General features: G+C 38.3%; 1 protein-coding gene across 6 annotated transcripts in view; it reads right to left on the bottom strand.

Moving 5' to 3' along the window:
• Positions 1-135: 135 nt before the first annotated feature.
• TMEM62 (transmembrane protein 62) overlaps positions 136-12970 on the bottom strand; it is a 34192-nt gene continuing 21357 nt past the window's right edge. For all 6 annotated transcript variants that reach the window (XM_060096706.1, XM_060096707.1, XM_060096708.1 and 3 more), the window contains 5 exons: positions 11573-11686; positions 8810-8894; positions 5738-5842; positions 3571-3689; positions 136-1210 (listed from right to left, as the gene is read on the bottom strand). In XM_060096706.1, the coding sequence (XP_059952689.1) occupies positions 884-1210; positions 3571-3689; positions 5738-5842; positions 8810-8894; positions 11573-11686 (750 nt within the window). In that variant the 3' untranslated portion in view covers positions 136-883. The remainder of the gene's footprint in view (positions 1211-3570; positions 3690-5737; positions 5843-8809; positions 8895-11572; positions 11687-12970) is intronic.

The following is a 12970-nucleotide window of genomic DNA, read 5'->3' as shown; positions in this document are numbered from 1 at the left end:
TCCGGCAACAACCCGCCGCGCTCCGCCCCTGCCCAGAGGCCCAGCCGCTCCTCCTTCCACGCTCCAAAGCGTAGCTACAGCTCCTCCCGCCCCACCCTGCCCCGCCCCGGCGACACAGGCAAGTCGCAGACCGAGTTATTTCTTATTGATCATTCATTTATTGATATTTGATTACTCGAAAACACCCCCGACTGAGGAAGCAGACGGCCCATAACCCTGCTGGAAAAGGACTCGGAACTAATCAAGGGTAGTCAGGGTCAGGCCCAAGTTTGCACTGGTTCCCTGCCCCTAAAGTGGCGCCCTTATAGGCTGCTGAGTTCCAGACACTGTACTAGGTACTTTACATGAGGTAACGTAAAAAACACACTGGGGGCTTCCCTGGTGGTGCGGTGGTTGAGAGTCCGCCTGCCGATGCAGGGGACGCGGGTTCGTGCCCCGGTCCGGGAGGATCCCACATGCCGCGGAGTGGCTGGGCCCGTGAGCCATGGCCGCTGAGCCTTCGTGTCCGGAGCTTGTGCTCCGCAACGGGAGAGGCCACAACAGTGAGAGGCCCGCGTACTGCAAAACACACACACACACACACACACACACACACTGGGTGGGCCGCAGATACTCCCGTACCCACCAGCCCCTGGCCTGTGGATCTCCTAGATTAGGGCTTTCTCTTCACAAAAGTAAATCAACCCTTTGCCTTCTTGGGGAAGGAAGGAATCATGGCATTATTTAGAGAATTTTCTGCAGTCCATGCTGCAGGAATCAGTAGTGGGTAATCTCAACTCCCAGGCGTCCAAGGAACGTCCAAGGCTTGCCCACCAATATTGGCCTTCCGCCTGCTGCTGGGGCAGAGGCCTGGGCGACACAGGTGGGTGATGAGACATGGCCTTCAGGAGCTCAGGTGGCTTTTTAACTGCACTATGAAGGTTCCAAGCTCGGCAGAGTTCAGTGTCCACACACAACGAATGAGAACAGGCGTCACAAGTGTCAACCAGGTCCGCAAAGGAGACAATAATAAAGCTAGAGTACCATATGTCGTATGAAGAAAGTAGCAGGAATAAATCTGCCAGATGTACAGCAGTAACATAAGTAGGTGAACAGGTATAATTTTCAAGTATTTTCCTTGATGGAGATGAGACTTGAAGCTGTGACCAAAGCACCGCTGTAGCAAGCTCCAACACAGGTAAACCATCAAGGGGATGTTAAAAAACACCAGCTGGAGAGAGCAGAACAGGCCCATTAGCTGATTAGCAAGCCCTGGAAGGGTCAGGTCTCACTAACATATTATTGGTGGCTCTTAAAAATATGTTGCTTTCCCTCTTGGGGGTTAACTGATTCTTTATGCTTCAATCACACTTGCTTATAACACTCACAGTAGTTGACTTGTAGTTAGTTGTTTACTTTCCTGTATCCTTTTGTTCATCTTAAAGGCAAGTGTCATTTCATTTATGTTGAAGCCCTCAAATAATGTTTAAGGTGGAAATGAACTGAATATGTGGGTGTACACACACACACACATATATACAGTACTCTGTTTTTTTGTTTTTTATTTTTGGCAGAGTGAGGGGGGACTTGGGTATCAGTATTTTTTCTTCTCCCTGCATTTTTATTTGAAGTGGCATAATGAATACTGGAATACAAATTAGAAGATTTAAGTTATAATCCAAGTTTAACTACTATGAGTCACTCATTCACCAAATAATTATTGAACACCCATTATGTGGCAGGTACTGTGCAAGGCTCTAGGCAAGGGATACACACATGCGTGACCAAGTTGGAAAAGATGCATCATAGAGCTTACATTCTAGTAGAGAGAAGAGAAACCAAAAAGAAAAAAAAAAAAAAAAAAAAAAGGAGGGGGAAGATAGTTACAGATTGTGATGAATTCAATGAAGAAAATAACTGGGTCACAGGAGGGTAACTGGGAGATGGGCCCTCTGAGGCCTGAAGGACAGAAATGAGTCAGTGGAAGGAAGTGCATTCCAGGCAGAAGAAACAAATGAAAAGCCCAGAGGTGGGAGAGGTTAGCTGGAACATGATAAGCCAGGAGGAAACTGGGGCAGTCAGCATGACCCAGATCACGTCACTGATTTGCTTAAAGGGTTTTAAGCTGAGAAGTGAGTGAGTTAATTAAGATTTTAAAAGGACCACAGTGCATGCTCTGTGGCAAACTGACAATAGGGAGGCAAGAGCAGCAGTGGGAAACCAGTTAGGGGGTTACTTCAGTAGCCCAGGCAAGAAATAATTATGATTTAGACAAGGGTGGTGGCAACAGTAATAGTGGTGGATTCAGCACATGTATTGGAGGTAGATCAAATACAGTACTACTTGCTGATGAACTAGATATAAAGTATGAGGGAAGGAGAAAAATTGAAGATACACCCTGGAGGAGATACATCCTGGATAATTTATTGAAATTGGAAAGAACTGTGGGAGGAACAGGTTCAGGGATAGAAATTAAAGGTCCTGTTAGAGGTATATTAAGTTGAGATTCCTTTTAGATATCTAAGGAAGATGCAAAATGGCAGTTGGATATATAGGCACCTGAGGCGCAGAGAAGAGGTCTAGGTCAGAGATATAATAGATTTAGGGGCCATGGGCCTAGATGATACATAAAATCCATTCTTAGTGTACTATTTATTAAAATATGACTATAAGCCCACCTTTTGGTAAGGGTCAGGTTTTACTTGGAATAAGAGTGCTCCTGAGAGACAGCCTCCATCTACATAATAGAAAATTGAACTAGACCCGGATCTAGTCACATATAAAATGCTGCTAAACAGAGACTATTCTGGTCTGTGGTCAGTGTTCACTAGGCAAAGATCTTCCCTACTTGTCTGTCTCTAATCCTGCTGATCACGTTTTACTGCCCTCTTATGAGGCTGTGAACTCATTTCAAACAATGTTTTTGGATCTCTATACAACTCCAGATCATCACCTCAGATTTTGATCCATTAGCCCCATCAGATGAGTACAAGAGAAAAATTGTTAGGTAAATAGTTTTCAAACCCATTTATAGAAATTTGCTATAGGTCTGGGTTTTTTATTTGTGTTTGTTCTAAAGGAATCTCAATCCAAATGTAAACCTAACATATCAGTGTTTCATAAACAAGTGTATTGCTAGGACATCACTAGAAAGCTTCCACTGGGTAACTGACCCACTTTTCTTGTGTGTCTATTTTTCTTTTCCTCCCTCTGAAACAATTTCCTTCTTCGTTATCATAACCAATTTTGTTTTACCCAGAAGTCTCATTTATTCTACCATAAGTCTCTTCTTTCACTGTTTATCGATGAAAAAGCACAGTGAAACAAACAACAAAAACAAAAAGCTCTTTCACCTCTTATAAAACTTCCTGCCAAAAATGTATTTTAGATGTTTACAAGAGTGGTGGAAGAAAGAGCTTAGGAAGCACTCTAAAAGCAAACAAAACACCAGATACTAAAGACTACCCTGCCAGTAAATTAGAAAACATGATCTATGGTGTTAAATTTGGGATTTGGGATTTAATTCATAATTATTATGCAATTAGCCCAACAAGGCCAAGATGTTCTTAAATTGTGTTTCTGACTTCTTACCTGGAGAATTCCAACTATAAACGTTACACTGCCTTGTAGGAAATGTCCATCAACAAAGATCCCAAAGGAAAAGCAGCAACCCAATCTGCCTTTAGTAATTTCACCAACAAACCATGGTCCTGAAAGAGGCAATGAACAAGAAAGAAAGTTAAATAACTATGACTGATTACATACATCATGAGATGCATTTATAGAAATAATGAAGAAATATGAGACTAGTCATCTATAAGCATTTATTTGTACAGCTTTTCTTCTTTGCTAATCTCTGTGTTGCACTCAATATCCTAGCTAACCAATTATTTGCTCCTTTGCTCCATATTTCTCTAGATTATGAAATTGCCTGAGTACATGCTATACCTGGAATAGATTCCAGAAACAGATAGGAGTACATTCACAAATTTTAGAAGATTCTATTACAGTAGTAACCTCAATATAATGCATTAACATTTCCTTTAAGAAGCAAAAAGGTACTCCATAGATACCACAGTTAATTTTCCAGATAACTGAGATTTACTCCTTTACGCAACAAGACTTCAACCACTTTAATCATTCTAAAACACACTTCTTTCTTATAAATGTTAATGAATGTATTTTAACCTTTTCTGGCTGACCCACAGTCATTACTTTGTACATCAACTACATACTCAGGATTAACATGTACAAAGTTTAACTCACTTCTTTATTTTAATTTTTCATCTGCAATGCCAGAATGACTTTTCTCTGCCCCGTATTATTATTTACTGCCCCTTCTCAATGTTCAGGCTTCTAGAACTACTGTATTGTCAAGAGTGATTAAGGGACAGTCAGATTTCCCTTCTCAAAATGTAATACCATCATTTGCTGGTAAGGGTAGAGTTCAACTGGGACTTCCCTGGTGGTCCAGTGGTTAAGACTCTGCGCTCCCAATGCAGGGGGCCCGGGTTCAATCCCTGGTCAGGGAACTAGATCCTGCATGCTGCAACTAAGAGCCTGCATGCCACAACTAAATGATCCCACATGCCACAACAAAGATCCCACGTGCTGCAACTAAGACCCGGTGCAGCCAAATAAATAAATGAATAAATATTAAAAAAAAAAATAAGAGTAGAGTTCAACTTTAAAAAGTCATAGGTAATTTTCTCAGATATATATTATATATACTCCATTAGATACATATTAGTTTTACAAAGTGTTTCCCCTTTTAAGTTTCAACCTTTAAAAATGAAACAACTCCCCTTCGAATGTTTTCCTTTACAGCCAGGAACCAAATCACCTGCTTTGCCTCCTAGTGGAAGACAAGTGTCTAAAACAGCTTCAACCTATCTTCTACCTCAAAAGGGGAATCTGGCATAGCTTGTTATACAGAATTGTAAAGGGTCATATTATTTCTTTAACTACTTTCCGTTCTCAGGTGGGAGTTTCTAATGAGGAAAGAAAAGTCCAAAGATGGACTGAAAGTAGAAAACATAGACTAAGCAACAAATAGTCTAATCTACTCCTAAATGACTCTTAGTAAGGAACATTAGTAAAAAGCTTTAAAAAGAGACTCACAGTGCTTTCTGCTTCCATAAGTGACTAAGTGATTTTGTCAGTATTGGGTATAATAATTAATATAAGAGAAGAGCTCAAATGCCTGAACTCACTGCTTATCTCAGTTTCTCTCTTTTTTGAGCTGAGTTTTTAGGAGTCACACGGTAGTAAACAGTCACTCAACTACATACTAGGCATTGTGCTTAATGCTGGGCATAGAGGGGAACAAGATAGACAGGACATCAATGGATATTCTAATGAGGGGAGAGATGATATATACAGAAGATAATCATAAATTCTGATAAAGTAATGAAGGAAATAAAAAGTATGGTGAAATAGAGGATAAAGCTTTAAGGTGGTCAAAGAAGGCTGCTTTGAGGAGATGGCATTTAAGCTGAACTTCTATCTTCTATTAGGTTTCTACACAAATACTAATTGTCATGGTCCTCTCAGCACCCTTAAGTTAACTTGGTGTTGACTAAATGTCCTTTAAGTTAGGAAGGAACTTTATTTCCCAAGATCACGTCACAGGAAATGACTTATGAAGGAGCAGTGTGCCAGTCATTATGCTCTCAAGAACCTAAATGACTACTGTTAAAATTCTCAGTATATTCTTTGGCAGAATTCTCCACAATCTCAGGTTTCCCAATTGACTTACCCAGCACTGTATAGAGTGTCAGCAACAACACAGAATAGTAGAAGATGCTTATTTTGCTCAAGACATGAAGGGAAAATGAGGTCAAATTTACAAATCCTGGAGGTCCTAAACAGAATAAATTTGAAAAATCCAGTGAACACATGCAAAGTTCAAGTTTTTTATAATATTTTCTAGAAGACTTCCATGGGCATCTACTACATTTTCAGCAAATCATTTGTTATATGGATGATACCACTTTAAATTCAGAAGTTGGCAGGAATTCTGATAAACCAACTCACTTAGAATTACAGAGGGTAGGAAGGCAAAGCAATGGTGTAACTGTCACACACACACACACACACACACAAACACATATATTCTGTGCTCAAAGGATGATCAAATCCCTGTTTTCCATGAGATTTAGTATCCAAATGTACAAACTTCCAAAAGTTGCATCAAAATATATCAAAGGCCACCCCAATGTTCATTGCAGCACCATTCACAATAGCCAAGACATAGAAGCAACCTAAACGTCCACTGACAGAGGAATGGATAAAAATGTGGTACATATATAATGGAATATTACTCAGCCATAAAAAAAGAATGAAATAATACCGTTTGCAGCAACATGGATGGACCTAGAAATTATCATACTAAGTGAAGTAATTCAGACAGAAAAAGACAAATATATGATATCACTCATATGTGCAATCTAATTTTTTAAAAATGATACAAATGAACTTATTTACAAAACAGAAACAGACTTACAGATATTGAAAACAAATTTATGGTTACCAAAGGGGAAACGTGGGGGTGAGGGATAAATCAGGAGCTTGGGATTAACATACACACACTACTATATATAAGATAGATAACCAACAAGGACCTACTGTATAGCACAGGGAACTCTACTCAATATTCTGTAATAACCTATATGAGAAAAGAATCTGAGAAAGAATGAATATACATATATGTATAACTGAATCACTTTGCTGTACACCTGAAACTAACACAACATTGTAAATCAACTATCTCCAATAAAATTTTCTAGAAACTATATATATAGTACTATATATACTATATATATATCAAAGGCATATCAAACAAATATCAAAATTTAATCTTAACTATGAGTGTCTGTCCAAATATTCCTTTCCCATATGTGATACAGCTCTTAACTCACAGCTATCCTCTTACTCCAACTGAAAGGGATCCGCAAAAGTCTCCAAATTAGCATCTCTTAAAGGGAATTCCCTGGTTTCCCAGTGGTTAGTACTCTGCACTCTCACTGACGAGGGCCCAGGTTCATTCCCTGGTCAGAAAACTAAGATCCCACAAGCTGTGTGGTGGAGCAAACACACACACACAATACAGTGCCAGAAAGCCCAAGCGTAAGGGCTTCATTCTGCAGCCACAGACTAAATCATCACAGTTCCTCAACCCCAGCAAGCCATTTCACTCATCTGCAGCCGATCATACACTGGTTAGCAGAAGACTATGATGGCAAGCTCAGTACACAGTGAGCAATGCTAGAGGTGAACTATTTAAAGGTTTAAAGGACTGGCTCCAGTGAAAGACAGCCTGATCTAAGTTAAATAGCATGTCTTCCCTAATAGGCCAGCATATTCATTTTATACTCATAACACTGTTCAGCCTGACAGTTAATTTCAGACAAAGCCTGATAATGCATGGCCTTTCTCACTTTGTGTGTTTCATACTTGCTACTCACTCATCTCTCAGCTTCTCTCTTGTTCTAGTCTGGTACTTCTCAAAGTATTAATCTACATATCTACCTATAGTAATTATATATTGTAAATACATCATTCTTTAGCCTTAGAGGCAGCTATGCCTTAAACTTTAAGCAATGATTCTCTACTTTGGCTACACATTAGAATAACCTGAGGGAACTTTTAGTAAATACTCATGCCCAGGTCTCACCCTCCAGAGATTCTGATTTAATTGGCCTGGGGAAGAGGGGAGCTGGGACAGCAACCCAGGTGATTCTAGGCAGCAGGACTGAAAATACTGCTTTAGACAGAGCCGTGCTTCTCAGCCCTGACTGCACATTGGAATCATCTGGGGTGCTTTAAAAAATACTGATGCTTAGGTCCTACCCCCAGAGATCCTGTGTAAACACTGAGGGTGCTGTGTAGACACTGAGATGTTAAGAAGATTCCAAGGTGTAGTCAAAGTTGAGAAGTGTTGTTTAAAGAAAAAAACTAACCTGGGGTCAGTCTCTTATTAGCTATGAGACATTGGACAACGTACATAACCTCTGCAGTCCTTAGTCTTCTAATCTTTAAAATGGGGACAATAATACCTACCTCACAGGATTGTTGTAAGGATTAAGTGAGATAATGTAGGTAAAAATATGTTGTAAATTTTAAACAACTATACAAAAATACTGGTATTCCCACATGAGGCTGGGGCCTCCCTCAAATATTTATTTATTTATACTGTATACTGGCAAGAAAATATATGTGTGCAATACTGCTTCTTGAACTTTTTCATAGAATTTAAATATATATATATAAGCAGACAAACATTCAGTTTGTATATGTATACTACCTATTCAGTTAATCATTTTACTGTTTAACCTTTACTACAGTACTCACCTCCCCCACAATCAGTTCCTGATCCCAGGGACTTCATCCAAGCCAAGAAGGGATAATGAACATTTAATTCAACAAGTATTTATTGTCTGTAATGCACAAACTGGGTGCCGTGGAAAAGAGAAAAGAAGTAGAAAAGAAGAGCTCCTATATTGAGGAACTTACAGTCTGATGGAAGAGAAAATGTATATACATTTGAAGTGGTAATGTAAAACAAGGTCATTGGCTAGTTAAATACAGAATTAATCCTCAGGAAGGACTGTTGGGATTCAGAGAAGCAAGCGCTCATTATGACCTAGAATGGCTGGAGAAAATGGTATGGAAGAGAGGGTTTCAGGTGAGCACGGTAGTTTGAAGGATGCACCTCACAGAGCTCAGGCAAAGATAATTTGCATTGATATTTATCACTTGGTAATAGTGAGGACATTATGGGATACACTAAAGTAAAGTCTTCTAAGATTAAGGAACCATGGTGACTAACCTTTATGCTCTGGATATGCTCGATACCGAAAAGTAATGAGAATGATGAGCTGGATCAGCACAATCATCACAAAAAGGACCCGGGCCTGCAGAGAAATATTCACGTGACATAGATACATGGATATAGCTTCAGTTTTTTTAAATGGCCTAATTAACAAAAATGGAAATGACATCATTAGCAGAAATGACTATATGAGAAAAATATACAGTCAAAGAGAATTGAACATCTGACCCACCAAAAAAGATAACTGTAAGTTGCCTCAGCATTATTCTTTCAAGATTTGGATATGATACCTGGACCAATGTTGAAACTAAGTGATTTCATACAGTTATATAAAGTGATCAAATTAAAATAGTCCACTTTCACTGTACTAGGATAAGTATAATTTGTACTGTTTTATTTCAAGTTGTATAGGAGTGAAAAAAAACACAACAGTACACAGTACACTGCAGGCTGAGTGAACAGAGACTGCATTTCCTTATGCTTTCTCCATCAAGAAGTCACTCACTTGGAGATTAATTCACAGTAAAGAGACATTTTATCTAGGCTCTTGTTTCTCAAAGTATGGGTCCCAGATCATCATTGGAATCACCTTCAGCCTGTTAGGAATGCAGAATCTCAGGCCCCATCTCAGCCCTACTAATCAGAATCTGCCTCTTATTAACATTCCCAGGTGATTCATAAGTACACCAAAGTTTCCAAAGCCTGATCTAGGTGACCGTTAAAAATTCCCAAAAGAAAAATAAATGACACAAAAAGATTTGTAAAAATGAGGCAAATGCCCATTAGTCATATTTTTTAAAAGTTCAATCACACAAGTAATAAAAGTAAATTAAAATAATAAGGAATTCACATTTTAAATATGTGAGGATATATATTAAGGTATCTCTGGGAGATGAAATTAAAGGGGGTTTAAATTTTCTTCTGAACATTGTAGTGTATTTTATATCAATACCCAGGATAGGGAGATCTGAGGAAAATAAAGCGTAAATTGCCAGAGCTTCTCTGAAAGACAGTTTGACAGTGTATATTTAAAAAAAAACCCATTTATTCATTCAAGAAATATTTATTTGAGGGCCTACTTGTGTTAGGCATATCAAAAAGACAAAGATATCTGCCCTCATGGGGCTTATATTTTAATGAGGGCGGACAGACCAAAAACCATGAATATAATAAATAATTTAAAATTTTGTGTAATTATGTAATAAATAAATGAAGTATATAGAATAATGTGTCCACTCTTTGATCCAACAATTCATTTCCAGAAATTTCCAAAAAAACTAATATGTACGACTCACAGACTTAGAAAACAAACCAGGGGCGAAGGGTGGGGGGAAGGGATAGTTAGGGAGTTTGCGATTGACATGTACACACTGCTATATATATATATATTTTTTTTCTTTTTTTTGTAGTACGCGGGCCTCTCACTGTTGTGGCCTCTCCTGTTGCGGAGCACAGACTCTGGACGCGCAGGCTCAGCGGCCATGGCTCACGGGCCCAGCCGCTCCACAGCATGTGGGATCTTCCCAACCGGGGCACGAACCCGTGTCCCCTGCATCAGCAGGCGGACTCCCAACCACTGTGCCACCAGGGAAGCCCCACACTGCTATATTTAAAATGGATAACCAGGGACTTCCCTGGTGGTGCAGTGGTTAAGACTCCACGCTCCCAATGCAGGGGGCCAGGGTTCAATCCCTGGTCAGGGAACTAGATCCCACATGCAATGCTGCAACTAAGAGTTCACATGCCACAATTAAGGAGCCAATGAGCCACAACTAAGGAGGCCACCTGCTGCAACTAAGACCCAGTGCAACCAAATAAAATAAATAAATAAATAAATAAATAAATATTAAAAGAAATAAAATAAAATGGATAACCAACAAGGACCTCTAATATATAGCACAGGGAACTCTGCTCAATATTATGTAACAACCTAAATGGGAAAAGAATTTAAAAAAGGATAGATACATGCATATGTATAACTGAATCACTTTGCCGTATACCTGAAACTATCACAACATTGTCAACTATACTCCAATATAAAATAAAAAGTTTAAGAAAAAAACTATTATGTGCAAAAACTTAGTTATAAGCAGTATTTTTATAGTAGAGGGAAAAATTAGAAACAAATGTCCAACAAAAGGGAAATAGTAAAATAAATTAAGATGTATCTATGACAATATAATGCAGCCAATAAGCATCATTTATAAAATAAATGTGATGTGAGAAAACAGTCAAATTCCTCAGTGGAAAAAATCAGACAGAAAAAAGAGAATGAAAAGTATATTACCATTTTATATTAAAAACTCATATCTTAATGTAAATAAGAGAAAAATAAATAGAGAGTATCATAATGAGAAATACAATGGCTATAATGGCTAGTGTGATAAAAGAATGATGTGGGGCTGATTGTACTTTATTTCTAAATTTTCCAAGTTTTCTATATTAGGCATGTATTATTTATGTAGGAAGAAATATTATTTTTGAAAGATCCCAATCCAATTTAGCACAGTCCCTATAATTCCCTTAGTTATCCTTGTTTTATGGCACTAGGTAGAACTAGGTCCCAAAACAGGTATTATATGTCCATGCCTCCACTTCTTTTCATTCAAATCCATTTAAAATCACTGTATTCTTCTAGACAAGCAACTAAACTTTTAATTTTATAAGGTTCCACTTTCTCATCACATGATTATTATATTATTTATGACTTTGGACCTACCAAATTAAAAACACACATAACACGTAGTTGAATTTACTCACCACAGTACAATGGTCAGTAAGGAGAATAAATGATGCCAGAGGATCAAACCTGAGGTGAATGTCCTCTCGAGCAGAAAATATGTGGTGAACACTCTTACTTCTTCCAGCAGAGTCCTAGTTATAAGCACAGCAAATATGTACAAGGTTCCAAGATTAAGTTTCCAATAACTTTTGTCAGTTACTCAGAATAAGCAATATTTTTTTCATTTACTTTTGATTCTTCCTATAAGCACTTTAAATAAAACTTCTTTTAAACCCTATAATTCTAGATTTGAACTGGAAATATCAGCATGTATTACAATGTATTCTGTTTTAAAAAAAAGAAATCTGTATTTCCCTCTGTTTACTGAAAAGGCCTAAAAATAATAATGAACTCAACAACAATGAGCTAGCTGGGCTAGTGCCCAGATTTTGGTCTCAAAATAAAACTTCTCACTACAAGAAACCAGTGCTCTTTAGAGAAACAGGTGATTCCAGTTCTTGAGTAAGAAATGCAAAAGAACTTGAAACATCTTCTACCAGAAAGCAAGAAAACTAACAAGGACTACAGGGATTGTATCAAAGGACTTAGTGGCCAACTTGGAGAGGCTCCCACTAGTCAGACAAACAACTGAGCATCAAAAAGAATAAATGCAATGGATTAAAACATACCAAATATATATTTTTTAAAATATGAATTAACAATGATACTAGAAGACTCATTTAGTTACCTTTGGCAGAAGCTAGAGAAGTAACTCATTACTTTGAAAACTGGTTTAGAACAGGAAAGGTGGAGGAGGAATGAAGACTTATCCTGCCTTTCCTGTATGAACTCTATATCTGGGTACCAAATAGATGAGGCAAATTTTTTCTTTGTGGGACTATTCTAATTAATACTCCTATAATTAGGAGTGGCAATTTGAATATCACCATTTTATAACTCTGATGAAATAATGGATCTAGGCTGAGATTACCAGTAAGTGCTAATCCCTCAGTGAAAAGCTGATTGGGTACTGAAAAGCTGAATGGAGGATAAGCCTGCAGTGTGCTGGCACTGGCTTGACTGACCCACAAGGGCCAACTGCTACATATTCAGGAATTTTGCAGACCAGCTGATGTGTCAGTAGCTTAAAATCAGCTACAGAAGGAATACTTATACTATGGAAATTGGTATAAATCAGGGAGACGCTACAAATCAGGGTCCTCCCTTCAAACCTGCCCCAAGCTGGTTGTTAAATATTTACCAGCATACCACTGGGTAGGGTCAACAATATCTGCATACATTGATCAATCTTAACATTATTAAAAGAGAGACGACCAGATACTATAGGCTTCTGATAAAAGCATAAAACACCAAATGAAGTATTCCTGCCAAAAAACAGACTCAGATCTGATCTAACCTCGAAATCTAACTACAGT

This window comes from Mesoplodon densirostris, chromosome 4 (genome assembly GCF_025265405.1).
Source record: "Mesoplodon densirostris isolate mMesDen1 chromosome 4, mMesDen1 primary haplotype, whole genome shotgun sequence".
Classification (NCBI taxonomy): Eukaryota; Metazoa; Chordata; class Mammalia; order Artiodactyla; family Ziphiidae; genus Mesoplodon; species Mesoplodon densirostris.
Note: the sequence above shows the minus strand (reverse complement) of the source record. Positions and strands in the feature narration are given on the sequence as shown.